We start from the raw sequence: 16,429 nt of genomic DNA, 5'->3' as shown, positions 1-16,429 counted from the left end.
CACACTCGGAAGGCCTCACTATCACTCAGGTACTATGAAGAGTAGGACATCACGCTTTACCTACTCACCTTTTGTTCCTCTTCAGGCAAGCATATGCCTTCTTTACTCAACGCTTATGACATGCAGGAAGCTTCCCTAACCCTTCCAAAACAGTCAAACCCAGCCACATGTTCTCCAAGTGGGGATTTTTAGCAATTTTTCCATGAGGAAACACAGTATTTAGGGGTTTGTACATGTGCTCAGTCACTCTCACTATCTGCTACCACACACACCTCAACTTTTGAGATGGTGTCTGGTTTAAATTACATTTTGCGGAGGGTCAAAGCTTTCAAAGATGTAAAGTGCCTGTACAGGTTTTGTGTGCAATTAGTTGGCTAATAAGGAAAGAGATCCCACTGCCACCTCCCCTAAGGGAAAGCTGAAAAACACAATCTCTGTTATGCTTCAGAAAATCCACTATGGAGAGATACATTAGAAATCAGTTAGCTTTCTCACTCCTGAAACAACTTGTTAAACTGTAGCTTGATCACATAAACTGAGCTAAAGTTAATAAATAGCTGCCTTTTACAGTGGAGATTTGCATTATTATTTGTGTGAAGTACAGAAACACATAAACCAGCAGTGAGGCACATGGGACCTTAACTAGATGTTAAGAAAGGGGGGATAGTCAAGCTTTGTCGGTCTAACTTTTCCCCCTTCGAGAGGCAGAGAGGGGAGTACATGTTGCAAAGAGATAAGGAGAAAGCAACGGCTGGGTGGTTTTTTCTCCACCTATTGACTGCACACGAGTGCCCCACTGTGAGATATTCCCTTGCACGCAGCATACGTGAGTGTACTTCTTCATGGCTTTGGGTCTATGAAGAACCAGAGCATGGATTCATGAAAGTGGACTGCCATGGAACAAAGCTGGTGGATTATTTCATTTAAGTAATCCTACTTTATTTTTGGGGGGCGGGGGTGGGTGTTCCATTCCTCCAGCAAATGCTTCCAAAATAACATGCCTTGCTTCTCAGAAGATGTCTGAAAGTAAAAACAACATGGCCAGAAAAGAATTCCACCCTTCTCAGGACAAAAACAGTCTCTCAAGTGCCCATCTATTTCTCTCTTCAAAAAATACATCGCAATTTACTTTAGCGTCCAAAGAAGGAAAATCTTCTTTGACGCTTAGAGAGTATAATCATTTGCCAAACTGTGGCAAAACTGTTCCCTTAGTTAGCTGTTAGCCCTCCTCATACCCGAAAAGGTTAACCTGGCCATGCAAAGTTATCTCAGCCGTTGCTGTGCATTATTTCACATTCTAATGCATGCCAAGCGTTAAGAGGATTTCACAAGAGCTACTAGGAAATTTGGGGCACAGGGGGCCAATTCATTTATCTATTTTTTTGCCATGAGAGCAAATGAGAAATTAGAGAATCAAAGAACATGGTCGAACTACTCCTGAACATGGTCGAACTACTCCTGTCCCAGTTTTGGCTCTGATCCCCCTTCCTGACCATTACAAACCCAGAGTGCCTTCCAGATATGACTTTGATGACTTAGCTGAAAGTTTGCAGGTATCTCCATAAACATATTTTATAAACCAGATAACAGCTACTACTTAACTCATAGATACACTGACATCTTTTTGAAAGAGCCATGAGCACTGCAGTGAAGCACAAGAACCATTCAGATATATCTGAAGAGTGAGGCGCTCACTGAGGCCTCTGCCTCAACTGCTCGGTTCAGTTTCTTTTCCCCTCTGGTTAAAAAAAAAAAAAAAAAAAAGAAAGAAAGAAAGAAAGAAAAAACCCACAAACTTATAAGGAGATAATTCCAGTTAGCTTCTGAAACTTTAGCTTTGTCCAAACTGTGGACCCCAAGTTAATTTGATTTGTCCTCAGGAAGCCAGTGCAATTTGGTTATCTTTTTCTTGCAGTCTCTTGTTATTTTGCTTTGATATAACTTTTTCCCTTGGGGATCGCAGAGGGAGGTCTCTTTTTTGTTCTTGTCAGCTTCAGCTCTTTCTTGATTTCTTTAAGTCCCAACAGTTCATTACCTACTAGCGTGTTGCCATCACATGGCACTAGAGGATTTTCCCTTCTAAGTCCTTAGAGTTTTGGACAGAGCAAAGGTGCTCCAAAGGAGACAGCAGACAGGGAGACTCAGGTTAGGATGCTTTTACCATTCAAGTATTTGGTAACTACAACTGCAACTCCATACTGGGGATGGACAATTTGGACTCTCACTCACTATTTTATTAGCAAACTCCAGAGACAGCACGGAAGTACAGCCAAATCTAGTTAGACCTGTCTGCCTAAGAGCAGCCATTAGTATTTCATGGCCCCAGCTGAGTCCTTGGATGTGGAAGCAAGTAGAGAATGCATACAGTTTAGTGTGCATTGTTGCTTTATTCAGCCCACTAAAGTAAGTTAAACAGCAAGCCTACCTCCTCTGTGCTGACTTCATCACTTTTTCTGCTAGGTCTTCAAGAGGACACATCCGTGTTTTTTAACAGAGCAGCTGCAGATCTGGACACAAATGCAGGAAGGCAAGCAGTGCCTTTGCGGTGCTGGCTAACTTCTCCAGCAGGGAAAGCTGCAAACAGAAAAGATATCAAAATTATCCACTACACGTTGTCCTAGGTTGGAGGAAAAGGAGCTCAGCTATATGATGGACAATGCTGTGATCAGACAAAATAAACCAGTCATAATATAAAGAGGCTGGGACCCCTGGGTGCTGTAACTGGAGAGCTGCAGGCTGCTATTCAGTCTGACTGGAGGGAGTGTACCATTCTGAACCAGTGACCAGGAGCATGGATCTGTTAGCACAAACTCACCCAAGGTTAGGATCGTCATGCAGCAGCCTCCAGAAAGGTGGGTACCGCACTGCGTAGCTCACGAGCAGTCTGCCCCATCAGCCTGCTGCACAGACAGCCTAGGCAGCCAGCCCAGTCTGACTTACTGATCACATGTGGCAGAGTTCATCTGAAGATACACAACCACCACTAGCGCGGACTCCCAAATTGCTTCTGCTGTGGCCAAACTGCCAGGTGAACAGTCTTCAAATCACACCCAGACGAGTTTACAGGCGGGGGCTGAGGGGGTGAGAGGGTGGAAATAATGCCTGCAAGAACCTGACAATAGGAGTGCCTTCCCAAACGAGAGAACTTCATGTTGTTTTCCTGGGCTGCAAAGACTTAGCATCACTGCTACAGTCATTAGACAGTCTCTGAAAGGGAACGAAGGTTCTTGAATAAAAAGTATAATTTACAAGCAGATGCACCAAGCTCTATCACTACATCAGAAGCCACATAGAATGCTGGTGTTTTGCTTAAACAGCTAGAGGAGAGGAGGCCTCTCATTCTCAGCTCTGCAGCAGGCTCCTTTGCAACCAGCATCGCTGTGCTCTCTCCATCCCCTTTACCACCTGGGAATTAACTTCCCTACTAAGTAAGGATGCTGGGAAACTCAGTAAGAAGGGTTTTCCAATATAAAAGTATTATCAGACTGGAAAGCCCGACTTGACATTCCTGCTGGGATGCCAGCTCCAGCCAAAGACAGGGAGGAAGGGAAGGGAAAAGACGACATCACCTGTGTGTAAGCAAATGAGAAGTTAGACCTGAATAGCCGCAAGGAATGAGACAAAAAAGCAGAACAAAGCACCTTCCAACTTAAGCAATAGCACAGTACTGCCTTCAAAAAAAAAAAAAAGTGACATTACATATGGCTGAGACACACAAGTGCAGAAATAGAAGAACTGAACACGCATCAAAAAGATATATCATTGGGTTAATTTTCAGAAACTTACTAAAATGCATGCAAGAGATTTATCACAAAACCAGCTGAACTCCATTGTATTTCAACAATAGGTTTATTTTAAGAAACATAACATGACATTAAGTAAAAATGCAAAATTGTGCAATTATGGCAAAATGTTTAAAAATCCACACATTTGCCCTCATAGGACTACAGTACTTCTTACTAACATACCTGAGCACTGAATGTTGGATGCCACTTCTAAACAGCCTTATGAACAGGGAGCTCTTCGATTTCTTGTAGAACATACATACACTGCATGTTTGGTGCACCAAAACTGCTTTTAGTTATTCTAAATTTTACTGATGAAATCAAGTGGAAATTACAAAATGTCTCCTTCTAAAGTAACTAATAATTTTGGAAAAAGAGATTTACACTCACGTAAGTCCTTACAATGCTAGAAATTCATTTAATAAAGGGAAAAATGAATGCAGAAAAGAAACACCACGTGGGGAAAAATGTACAGATTACTGTTTAAATATTATCAGTACCTTTGGTGCATTTTTTTTTTTTTTTTTGTGCTGTGCAAGTTTACTTAAGCCTGACTCTAAAGCAAAACTTTACCAGGAATCTGACTTTCAGCAAAATGTAGAAGCATCTAAGAATTGGCAAAATGTCACAGCAACATTACTGTCTTAAACTCCTCATGCACAAGATTTAGTATATTCTACTCCCACGGCAAGTTCCAGGATTTAGCTTTTAAACACATTACAGACTTGGATCACACCCTCAGTTCGAATGGTTAAACAGAATGGAGATCTTCGTACTTTAGTGCAGATAAACAAAATTAACAAACCTACTGCAGAATTAACCACAGCATATTGTACTTCTATACATCACATGACCAGTCAATTGCTAACTCAATTCTATTTCATAGTTTCAAGTAATATATTGAAATTTGTTCTACTAAATAAATATAGAAGATTGTCAAAAAGCAGCAAGAAGTCTTGTAAATATTCAACCAAGCTTAAAAAAAAAACAAAAAAAAAAATCAAGAAAAAAGTTACATAACACTTTGCAAAAAAAAAAAATGGTTTTACACACAAATGCAACACTGTTAGGGAGGGTGCTTCAGAAAGCTTGCAGCTAGAGGCCTACAACAGCGCAAAGAGAGCTAGCCAAGGACTAAGGATAATTCTAAAAATGAAATTAGTTGTACTTTAAAAAAAAAAAAAACAAACTCTTATTCTTGGCTATGGAGATATATATATATATAAAAAACAGTATCCAGAAGAAAACTAAACAAAGAAACAACACACCTCAACACTGTTGGAAAATGCAGTCTTAGCAAGAATTGTCAACTTCAACTTCAGAAAAAAAATTCAGGCGCTCGCATTTTAAAGAAGCGGTTTGGTGAATCTCTGGAAGATGAGGTATGTAATGCAAAGAGGCATTTTTTTTTTTTTTCCTTTTCATTTCACAGTTTTTTTGTTTGTTTTTGCCTTTTAAACATTTTGTGCAAGAATTAAGAAATAGAACCAGGCGAGTATTTTCATGTATTAGAAAGATTCCATTTGGGAACAGTAAGACCACATAGTAAACAAACATTATCCAAATCCTCAGCCATGCCAGGGGGATAAACAATGAGCTAAATATTTGGCTTACTGAAATATCAGCTGTTAAGCCAGATAATGGTAAGCACTTACAGCCAGTGATGGCCATTGCCATTTCAAGTTAACTGCTTTACTTAGGTCAATTTGAGAAAATAGGGAAGAGTAAGATAACATACTCACAGCTCTGCAAAAATTAGAGCTGTAACAAATTAAACCTGGCAAATTACAGCTGATACGAGTTTTAGGATTCATCTTTTCCCTTTCAAATCCAGTTTTCACTACTGAAGTAGAGGCTGAACTTTGAACTTATTTACTTCTTAAAAATAAGCTAAATGTTAAATACATAGAGAAAAGTGTTGCAATATATTGGATCCCTATTCTATATTTGCATCTAAGATTATTTAAGCCATGGACACTTATTGTCAATTTTGCTTTAATACACTGGATGATGAAGACAGCTCAGTAGTGCAAATTTTCACATTATAGATCAGAATGAAATAGAAGTTATCTGAGGGCTTGATTGCAGGGAGGAAAGAAAAACAACTTGTAAAGTTAAGCTACACTTCCAAATTACTGGAGCACGTGCCAACTCTGCACATAGCACTGTACTTTAGTGGAGACAGAATGAACACCCCACAGAAAAAGAAAAATAATAAAATCAATATTATTAAGGCCATATCCTGTCACCATTCTGTGCAAGAATACCACTGCAGTAAAAATGTTATGTTAAAAAAGACAATATGATGACAGGACAGGGCCTCAAGACAGACACACACTCAACGAAAAATAACAGGCTGTCTTAAACAGTAGCATAAGGCTAGACCATTTCAGACAAACAAGTATTAAAAACGTACTAGCACCATCAACTTTTGGGTTAAAGCCCTTTATGGGATGAAAAAAAGGTTTTAAGCAGTGTTAAAAAAAAATGTTTTTACAGCACTACATCTATGTGGCAGAAAATAGGTGTTAGGATTTTTCCTGTCCCTATCATTAAGCTCAATTTTAACAAAAATCCAGACAGGAAGTGGTACAATAATCTGAACAGGCCTCCTTCTGGGGCAAAGGTACTCCATGTTCCAATTCTGACTTGAGTTTTTCTCCCAAATTGTAGTGCACAAACAAAATCACAAACATCTTAGCAGACTTCAAGAACAGTACAAAAAAAAAAATCATCGTGAATCAGGATCTACTATTCCTCTATGTACTTTCAGTCTAAAATTAAAAAAAAAAAAAAAAAAAACCAACAACTTAGTGATATTGCCTCAAATTTACCCGTATTTAAAAAAAAGAGAAATAAAGAAAAGTCACTTCAAAACATCTTGGACATCCTTAGCTATTAATGCTAGATTTTCTTTCACTGTAGTGCATAGTTATCCTGGCTCTTCCACTTAATTTGCTCTTACCACAAAAACACCCCTCTAGTATGACATGATTAAGTGTTTACCAGAAAAAAAAATGCTGATAATTGCACTTTGTAACCTCCTTCTCATTTCCCAGGAAAATATCAGTAAATATGAAACTGAACCAGTAATTCCCTCCCCAGACTGCAACCTTTAAAGAGCACCCATCCCCATATACAAAAAACTGTCTGTTTCAGCTTACAATAAATACTGACAGAATTTCTTTGTTTTCTTTTAAGACATGTTTCCTCTAGCATCAGATTACCACTGAAATCACTAAGGCCTGTTACTGAAAAAAAAATTAAATAACTTTCTGAAGACACTGTGGATACAATTTAGCAACAACACATTCAAAATGCCGACCTAAATCCCAGAGCTTATCGGGAGTCTCGTATACTTTTTGCCATTGGTCAGTAACCTCATCATACTGGTAGAGTGAATTCTTCCTGCTGGTTCTGAAAACATGTTCTTCAACAGTGACTTGAGTAGCTCTGACAAACAGATGGAGTTTATTTTTGAGGAGTACGAGTTTTATATACGGATTAATGGACTGATCACACGGAAAGTCTTTTTTTCGAGTCCACTTATTTTGTTCAATGTCATAGGCCTCTACGGTAAACATACGTTGATGGTTTCCACAGGTTCCAGCTATGTAGTAGATGGAGTCATTGTATACAGTTGCCAAGCCTTGGATTCTAGGCACAGTCATTGGGGTCAAAAATCCCCAGTAATCCTTCTGAGGATCATAGCAGAGAAAAAATTCCCCTGAAAAGAGAGAGGAAAAATAAAACATAACTTATGCTTCATTTCCAGAAAAGTAATTCTGCAGCTACTAAGTTTTCAGGTATGTTCTTCCACAGACAGAAACAGTCTACCAATTTTTAAAAGCCTTGGTCCCATAACAAAAATCCTAGCACCATTGTCTGCTTTCTTTCAAGTGCATTACAAAAATATTAATAGCATGAGTAAAAACTACTTTGAGGTTCTATTCCAGCTGAAGAAGAAGGAATTTGAAGCACAACAGAAATACAACATTTTACATATTTCCTAGCTATCCTTTACTACTTCTAAACCATGCTTAGTAATTTGGGACACCACCTTTCAAGATTCCAGTCTTGAAGTGTCTGAAGTATTTGTTTCATTCCGTAACATCTTCATCTACATCCGTCATCTACAGACTGTGGAGTCTCAGAATTCAGTGCTTGAAAAGTTGTTAAATCTGAGCAAATACTTGTGTCTTGTACTACACACAGATTTTAAAGCTACTTGTATCAGGTGGCTGGGTTACACATTTAGGTTGATTTGCTTAAAAGGATGCCAGGTGAATACTTGCAAGAAGCTACTGATTCATCATTAGTTTTGCAATTAGACTATAAAACACCTCTTCTGTTGACTGCACAGAGTAGCATCTACAGACTGTACATAATGGAAATTCAGATGACTGAAAGCTCATGCTCTGCAAACTTGATGAAGAGAACATGGATAAAGACCACCTTATCTTTTGTAAAGCCTGGGGGAAGAAAGGCCTAACATTTGCGAAATAATAGCATAATTCAAATCATATATAAATTCACATGGCTATTTTAAGAATTTTAACCAAGCTGCTGTGTAACCGAGCACCTCAAATATAACAAAGAATACAGAAATAATACAGTAAAATGGGTGGAACATAGCTTGAGAGATTAAGTCTTACAGATAATAAATTTTTTGATTACCCATTTTTGTTCCACAGTGTAACCTCCTACGACTGACACTTGCGTTCCGTTGGCATTTTAACACTCTTATCAATCCTTATTGACTACTTAAAACTTACGAGCTTTCTCTAGAAAAATTATTGAAAGTTAACTTTTTTATACTACTTCAGTGAAACTCAATCAAGGTTTTATCTACCACACTCAAATAGAAAAGTTGCCTATTTCCCATAAGACGAATCTTTATAATTTGCTCGTTAGCACAGTGAAGTAGCTTGCTTATTCATGCGAGCATTGAGTTGTTGTTTAAACCAGTGAAGCACAGAATTAGTGCAGCTAAAATTTGTAAACAAGATGCACTCTTATTCTATAGTTTATAATAATATCCACTTCTTAGCAGTTCTAAGAAACATTTAAAGGATGAACAAATACTCTACGAAGTTAAATATTCTTCAGCATTCCTTTTTAACCATCTAAAGCAGACGTCTGACCCAACAGAAGAGACAGATTGAGAGAACTTGCTAGTGTAACAGAATTATTTAAAGCCACAACCAACAAGAGTCAAACCTGATACAGAAACAATGAAAGAAGAAGAAAACTCTCTGCAAATCACACAGAAGCCCACCAACCTTACCAAGTAGCAGGAATGCAAAGTCAAGAAATCAGGCTGACTTCTTCTGGTAAATAACAATGACCTTACAGTATTCTCTATCCTGTTTCTTTCCTTTGTATGGAAAGTGACCCAAAGAGGGAGCTGGTATGGATCCAAGACCCCAACTTCTGCAGGTGTTTACACAGGTGGACCTTAGCAAAGCATAACCAAGACACCCCCTCCTCCTTTCTTTCCACTTCTTGGGACTCTTGCTACAGCCTCGTAGACCAGTCTCAGCCTTTTTAAGTGTAGACTGCTATATGGCTCAGGCATACATAAAAATACGTATTTTATACAAGATCTCCATAAAAAAAATAAAGGGAAGAATAAATAATTTGATCCATTCCCTTTGATCCTTTTTATTCAGTTAAGAATCAATCTCTAATACACCAATAAGTCTGATCATTTACCAGAAGAAAGGATGTAAAGGCAGTACTATAATTACTGACCAAAGAAACAGAGCTAACTAGAAAGAGATAAATCATCTTTCTTAGTTACTAGGATGACTTCAAAAAGCAGGGTAGGGCAGAAAACGGAGGCCTACAGTGGTTAATTGACTTTTACAAGTCGCCAAGAATACAGACACCAGGAATTTTCACAGGTTTAGCTAAATAAAATGCAAAGTGCTTTTTCATAGGACAATATACTTTCTTCAACACTAGTGCATTTCACCCAGATAAAGAAGATTTAATAAAGAAATTTCACAGTAAAATTTAATACTATACTGTTGACTTAGAACACCACCAAAACTGCCATTTGTGCAATAACTCAATACTACAACGTAGTGACACATTCCCAGTGCACAAGAACTCAAGCAGCAACCTCCCTCTTCCTTGCCCACTGCTCTCCCTAGCTTTCTTGCCACCCCATTGTCCTGGCCACTCTTTAAATGTCCAGGAAACTTGGATCTTCTAAGGTGCTTAAGAGAGTGCAGACAGTTGGATTGAACAACCCACACTTCCAATAAAACACCATATAGTCAGTCAAACCACCTTACCCTGTAAAACATAGATGTTATCCTTATATTCCACAGCACTATGAAACTCCATTGCTACCGGCATTGGACAGACAGCTGTCCAACAGTTCTCTCGGCTGTCATAACACTCCACAGACTTGAGTGAGTTTCGCCCATCTCCTTCATAAACGCGACCACCTATTGCATACAGTTTACCACAGCAATGAACCAATTTGCAGCCTATTCTGGCTCGCAACAAAGGAGCTTTCGGAATCCACCTATTGCCAGAGTGATCATACATCCAAAAATCACTCTCTGCTCTGTGGTCAATGGAGACCTCGCTGCTGCTTGGTCTGTAACCACCCGCAATATAAATATCATTATCAGGAGATACAAGAATTCCAACCTCCCTCAAGTCATTTGGTGGCTTGCATAGTTTAAACACTCTCCCTGTGACCGAATCTAAACAAGGCACTGTTTGCTTCTTTCCTGAGTGTTTGTGGGCAGCATCAAAGCATATGATCATTTCAGAAGCGGTCATTCCAAGCCGTTGTGTATAGCCATTGGCACTATGTTGTCCCTTTTGTACACAGCTTTTGGCCATAGCCTGTGCAAACATGGGAGGGATTTTCTCTAAAAATGTCTCTTCCAACAGAGGCATACGGATGCATTTGGCAAATATTTCTGGAAGGTGCACTTCTCTCTTATTTTGTTCATGCTCAAACCACCTTATAATGCTGTCATAAACATGTTCTTCTTTGTCTACATTTAAATCATCACTGTCGAGTATACTTATCAGTTGGTCTTTTCTCAACTGAAGAAATTCTTGCTCTTTGGTGACACTCAGAAACTTTTTACGAATGTAGTCTTGTGATCTGTCTTTGAGTTCCTGATGACCGTAGTGATCAGCAAAGATAAATACCCCAATGGAGTTCTGTGGGTCCAAATGACTGATCATGTATTTAGCACACTGGTCTTGTATGGAAGGGATCTGGAAGATACTAGCTGCAGTGAACAAAGCTTGAACGTTGGCCTCTGTCAGCATTACTCTGGAGGTATATGCATAGTTCAATACTAAATGCATTGACTCTGCTTCAACACCAACTATACGAACTTCTTTCTGGGTACTCTCTGTAAGGCCGCTAGTGAACATAGATCTACAAAAGAAAAATATTAGCAGTTTATTTGTAATTACCTTTTAACTACAGGTATAAGAAATGAAATTATATTGTACAGTTAATCCCAATGTGTTTGCCCTTATATCAGCACAAATATATTTATCAGTGATGTTACACTGCCCTGTTTGGGTACCTAAATTTAAGATCAGTTCTAGACTTACTGAAACAAAAGTGGCAAGGTGGAATTTCTTGCTTAATTATCTCACTAAGCCCATATTAAAATTCACTCAGTTTACAAGCAAAGCTCTTGACATATCCAAGTCTTTGCACTCAACTTTCAACATGTTATTTCATATGCATATTCTAGCCTGCTAGAATATGTAACTTGAAAAGTAAACAAGTAGTTTAACTATGCTGTTACTGTATCCAAGATACCCTCAAATACTGGAGGCATTTTTGTTTGGGTTTTTTTAATAATGTGACATTTTCTCCAGTGAAACCTTCCTTTGATAAACAGACAGTAACAATTAATTGACGTTAAGAGAACAGTAATCTTAACTTACTAGGTGTACTATATTATCTATAATTACATGGAATATTAGTATAGGTGTGATTTTTTTAAATTTTCATTTAATGAAAATAAGTTATAATTCTTCTTTGGCGATCACCACTAGAACAATGGACTATCATACCTGAAATAAGGACTGATTGCAGCAAGAACATTCCTGTGACAGGAAAATGTTTTCCCATGATCCACTTCCACTACGATATCTGTCAGTTGTCCTTCATCATACATGGTTTTAAGCTGTTGAAGAATACTACAAGCATGGAAGGGGTCCATTCCACTGCTGACTGTGTTTGAAGAAGGAATTCCGTTCAGTGTTTGTGAAAACTTACTTGGTTCTAAAAAGCAAAATTGAAACTGTTTAACAAAAAACAGAAAACCAACCCCACAAAACCCCACACGCATTAAGAAAACCATGCACGAACAAGAATTAGCACAAATTAATATTCCATACTTCCTCACTGTCACCGTCCATCAACAGCAAGTCTAACATTTTCAAGGGTGAATAAAGATACCTCCATTTTTTTTCCCTTTTCCCAATGTACATGTAGATTACCATTAACCTATAAAATTATATCAATTAAGAAAAAAAATCATATAAATAGTTCATATTTATTACATATCACTGTGGAGGGGGGAAATAAAGTCAAGAATCACAATGCTTACTAACTTATAGAATGGAAAAAGCAAAGAATGGAGAAGAATAAAATAAGCCCCCAACCTACATCACCATTATGCCAGTCTATATGTACATAGTTAACTTTACACTGAAACAGGAACTGGCTCCTAACTTACACAAGTGATGGTTAATAGCACAGACTCATGAAGAAACAGCCCTACAGTAAGTATGTTGGGCAACAAACTTAAATTCACCTAAATTTGTATATACAGTTACATGTTTTTCTTTACAAATAAAATACAATTACCATTTAAAATTACTCAGGTATGAAGCTCACATATCATTGTGAAAACATATAAAGTGGAGCACATGCTTCTAAGTAACATGCGATATGCCTAATGAAGTAAATCCCAACGTGAAAATTGAGCAATATCTCAAGCACAAAAATCTGTTTCGTAATAGCGACAAAATTTTTACGCAACAACAACAAAGGCGAGCTCAAAAGAAAAACATTAGGTGGTAAGAGCTGCAAATCAGGTAAAGCTGCTGACTACAACGGAGAATGCTTCCAACAAATTTTGGGCAACACAAAGGGGTAAAGAGGATAGTGAACAACAATGTTGATGATGAATAGGAGATTTAAATTCTAACTCGTGGTGATATACAGCAGTTACAATTTCTCATACTCAGAATTCAGACACAGCTTTGAGCACAGTCACAATTAAATCAGTAGGCATCTGCTGTTGGGCACACATTTCCCATGGCAGGCTCGGGGCCAAATATTGTCGGTGTCTCTTCAAAGTACTGTTAGCGAAAGTCTTCAAAACACTTCCCCCCCCCCCCCCCAATACAACAGTAAATACTTAAAGGTAAGATCTACAACAGGGGAGTTTATCACAGTAACTGAGCTCCAAGATTCAAAACTAACCAATCATTAGGGAAGGGGAGAATTTGTACTTGTACTTGTTTAGAAACAATGTTAATCACAAGTGAGCAAATTCCAAGTAAATAATACCTTGCTAGATCGGTTCCAAGGCTTCCTACCTAGCAAAGCTTTGATGTACAAGAAAACTTTGATGTAGCTACCATTGCAGAAGAGTTTCATTTACTTTCTAACAGTGAAAAAGATGCAAAATAGTTCCTTCTCTGACCCTGTCAGTCACTCAGGCAATGAGCACATGCGATCAAGGCACCTTCCAGTGCTGGAATAGATACTCATCCCTGTATTCCAGTTTTTCCTATTTAATCCTTGACACTATGCACATTACAGCTTTCACCCCATAAAACTGTCCCAGTCACTTTCATCACCATCATTTTCTCCCTCCTGCCTCAAGCACCTTTTTCCTCTATTAATATTCCTCTCACCTGCACCTCAAAATTTTAACTCCATTCCTCCCAAACATCACCCCCAAATACTCTCTGCATTAGTTTCTCAGACACCCCTCCTTTCTCCACTCCCCACACACCCACCTTCACAGAAGCTTTTCACCATGGACAACCCCACTCCTCCCTCTCGGCTCAGGTCCCCTCACACAGACCACAGTGTGGGGATGTCCCTCACAGCAAACCCTCCTTCCACCCTAACAAAGCACAGTACCACTGCACACCTCCCCTCACGCCGTACTGCTCTCTCCCCACATACAGGCCCTCACTCAGGCGTCCTCTTACCTCACACCCCTGACCCCAACCCCCACAGACGCCTCCCAGGCACCTTCCTCTGCTATTACCTTCCCCACACGAAAGCGACACCCCACACTCCAAGCCCCTCATCCAAGCACCCCTGGGCCTCCTAGGGCCCACCCACCCACCCACCCCTCAGCCCAGGGACCCCAAGCACCCCTCCCTCACACCACGCTCCCCACGGACACCCCCCACGGAGCAACCTCCCCAACAACCTCCACCAGAGAGGTCCCAACACCCCTCCTCTACATGCCCCCCCCCCCCCCCCGGGGCAGAGACACCCCTCAACACATAGGCCCCAACACCCCTCAGCAGCGACCCCACCCCACCCCACAGGCCGCTCCCTCACTTCAGCCCGTTCACCCGCCCCGGGGGCCCGGCGGCACCGACCTCCTAACGCTGCCATTCTCGGGGCCCCGCTCCGGCAGCGGGAGAGGGGCGGGGGGGGTGTGTGGGGGGGGCGGCCCGAAAGGAAATGTCACCGGCGCTGCTTCCCCTGCGCCGCTTCCTCTCCGCGACCCGCTTACTCCCGCGGAAGCCAACCCCGCTCCTCGCACTGACCAACCTGGGGCCCGCGGATTGGCCGCCGCCCCCGCTGCCTGCCGGGAAATGTAGTGCGGGCCACATGGGCCGCACGGCCTCTGGCGCGCGGGGCATGCTGGGAGTTGTAGTTCCTCCCGTGCGGACTGCCCGGGAGTTGTAGTTTCCGGGAGGCGGCTGGAGGGGGCGGGCTCTGCCCGTCGCGTAGCAACGAGGAGGCGGGCGCCTCAGGGCGGAGCGGCCATTTTGGGGCCCTCAGGCTGGGACGTGTGGACACCCTGGACTAGAGTCCTTTCCTCTCCAAGGGATCCCAGCAGAAATGGCCTCTCTACATAAGTAAATCCCCACCAATTCCTGCTTTATCAAGCCTTGTGCTGCCTCTCTCCTGTCCACACTGACCTGCACCTCCCGGGGCAAACCCTCCCGAAGGGAGCTCACCCAGAAGCTGTCTGCCCAACAGGTCAGGGAGAGCAGACGCCACGGCCACTGCTGGAAAACCAGCAGAAAAGGGAAAAAGAAAATGCCAGCTGCTATCCTAAATCTACAAGAACACGATCAGGGGCAAGGCAGTGTCTGGATGCAAGACCCAGAGCTGCACAAGGCTGAATTGACCTTTCATGAAAAACATATAATCAGCTACTTGGTCTAAAAGCTCGTCACACTGGGAGACTTTTTTATTTTTCCTGTGTTTGTAACCCCCAGCACACTGTGGCCAGCCAGATCAGCCGTACCAATCCTACACAGAGAGTGGCTGAATGACTCCAGCAGACAAGCAACCATTTTGTTGCCAATGACCTTTAATATCACAAAGCACTGTTTCTCTCTCCATCCCGGAGATGAAGTGGCTGATAGTCACCGGCTTTTCCAGTTTTCTGCAGCAGCTAGCCACCAGTTTCATTCTTGGTAACTGAGTCATTACCAGAAGTTTGCTGTGGAAGAGTCATTGTTTGGGGTTTTTTTTTTTTTCCTTCTTTGTGAAATGCAATTAATGAAAGAAGAATTAACAAATACTGGAAGCATTTTGAAGTCCAGTATATTTTTCTGGTTTTAATCAAAATAGATTTAATACAACTTTGCAGCTTTTAACTGGGAAGTTTTGTTACAAAAAAAATGTCAACAAAACCAATTTAAGAAATATTTAAAAAATATATTTCCCTTTGACTCTCAGAAATAATGTAGCATGGGTACATTATTAATGCTCTAAAGCAGATTAATTTAAAGGCAAGAATAGTACCACTCAGTGTCATGTTATGTGGTTTTGCTTTCATTTGCAAGGCATAGCTTTTCCCTCGTTTAGCAATTATCAGTGGTGTCCAGGCTGCTGTGGATGATAATGCTACACAACACAGGGATGATAGAGACTCTGATGAAGGAGGTGTAAAAGAAAATAGAACTTCACGTCTGCAAATCGATTCTGCAGTTTTCCAATTTCCCCATTCAGCAATGGCACGGCCTGTGAAATTGTCCCTAGAAATATAAAACGAAGGGAAGGAAAATACCTCCACTCTTGCCTTTTAGCAAATGACACTGCCTGATACAGTTCATTTTCTTTGGCATGGACTGGGCTGGGCTGGATTAGTGTTCAAAATGCAGAAGTGAAGTGGAGAATGTTTTTAAATCCAGATACCACATTGAACAGGTACTTCAGAGCACGAGCTTTTCTTGAAATAGCTTACCTTTGTAAGGTTTTTGGTGAAGCAAATAAAAGAATATTTAAACCTGTTTGTATGGCAATTAAGAGGCATTGATATCAGCACTGTCTCAGTCTGAAGTCTTTCTCAAGTGTGATACACCATCACCCACTCCCCTCTCTGGAAACCTTTATTAGCACTCCCTAGCACTCAGGCTTAGCACAATGTAGC

At 40.6% G+C, this 16,429-nt stretch overlaps 1 protein-coding gene across 2 annotated transcripts; it reads right to left on the bottom strand.

Moving 5' to 3' along the window:
• Window positions 1-4,285: 4,285 nt before the first annotated feature.
• Window positions 4,286-14,532, bottom strand: KBTBD8 (kelch repeat and BTB domain containing 8). 2 transcript variants are annotated; one of them, XM_030043933.2, is made up of 4 exons: window positions 14,418-14,532; window positions 11,856-12,066; window positions 10,088-11,202; window positions 4,286-7,512 (listed from the first exon to the last, which is right to left on the bottom strand). In XM_030043933.2, exons 1-4 carry the CDS (start codon window positions 14,431-14,433, stop codon window positions 7,049-7,051), a joined length of 1,806 nt encoding a protein of 601 aa, XP_029899793.1. In that variant the 5' UTR covers window positions 14,434-14,532; the 3' UTR covers window positions 4,286-7,048. The 2 variants fall into 2 exon arrangements, with proteins under 2 accessions (XP_029899793.1, XP_040974692.1); XM_041118758.1 differs by lacking the exon at window positions 14,418-14,532 and adding an exon at window positions 13,363-14,015.
• Window positions 14,533-16,429: the final 1,897 nt, after the last annotated feature.

Source organism: Aquila chrysaetos, chromosome 20 (genome assembly GCF_900496995.4).
Source record: "Aquila chrysaetos chrysaetos chromosome 20, bAquChr1.4, whole genome shotgun sequence".
Classification (NCBI taxonomy): Eukaryota; Metazoa; Chordata; class Aves; order Accipitriformes; family Accipitridae; genus Aquila; species Aquila chrysaetos.
Note: the sequence above shows the minus strand (reverse complement) of the source record. Positions and strands in the feature narration are given on the sequence as shown.

Coding starts and splice junctions, on each gene's coding strand:
- KBTBD8 (XM_030043933.2), bottom strand. Junction 11,203..11,855: donor GCAATCAGTCCTTATTTCAG/GTATGATAGTCC, acceptor TTTCTTTTGTAG/ATCTATGTTCACTAGCGGCC. Junction 7,513..10,087: donor TAACATCTATGTTTTACAGG/GTAAGGTGGTTT, acceptor CTCTCTTTTCAG/GGGAATTTTTTCTCTGCTAT.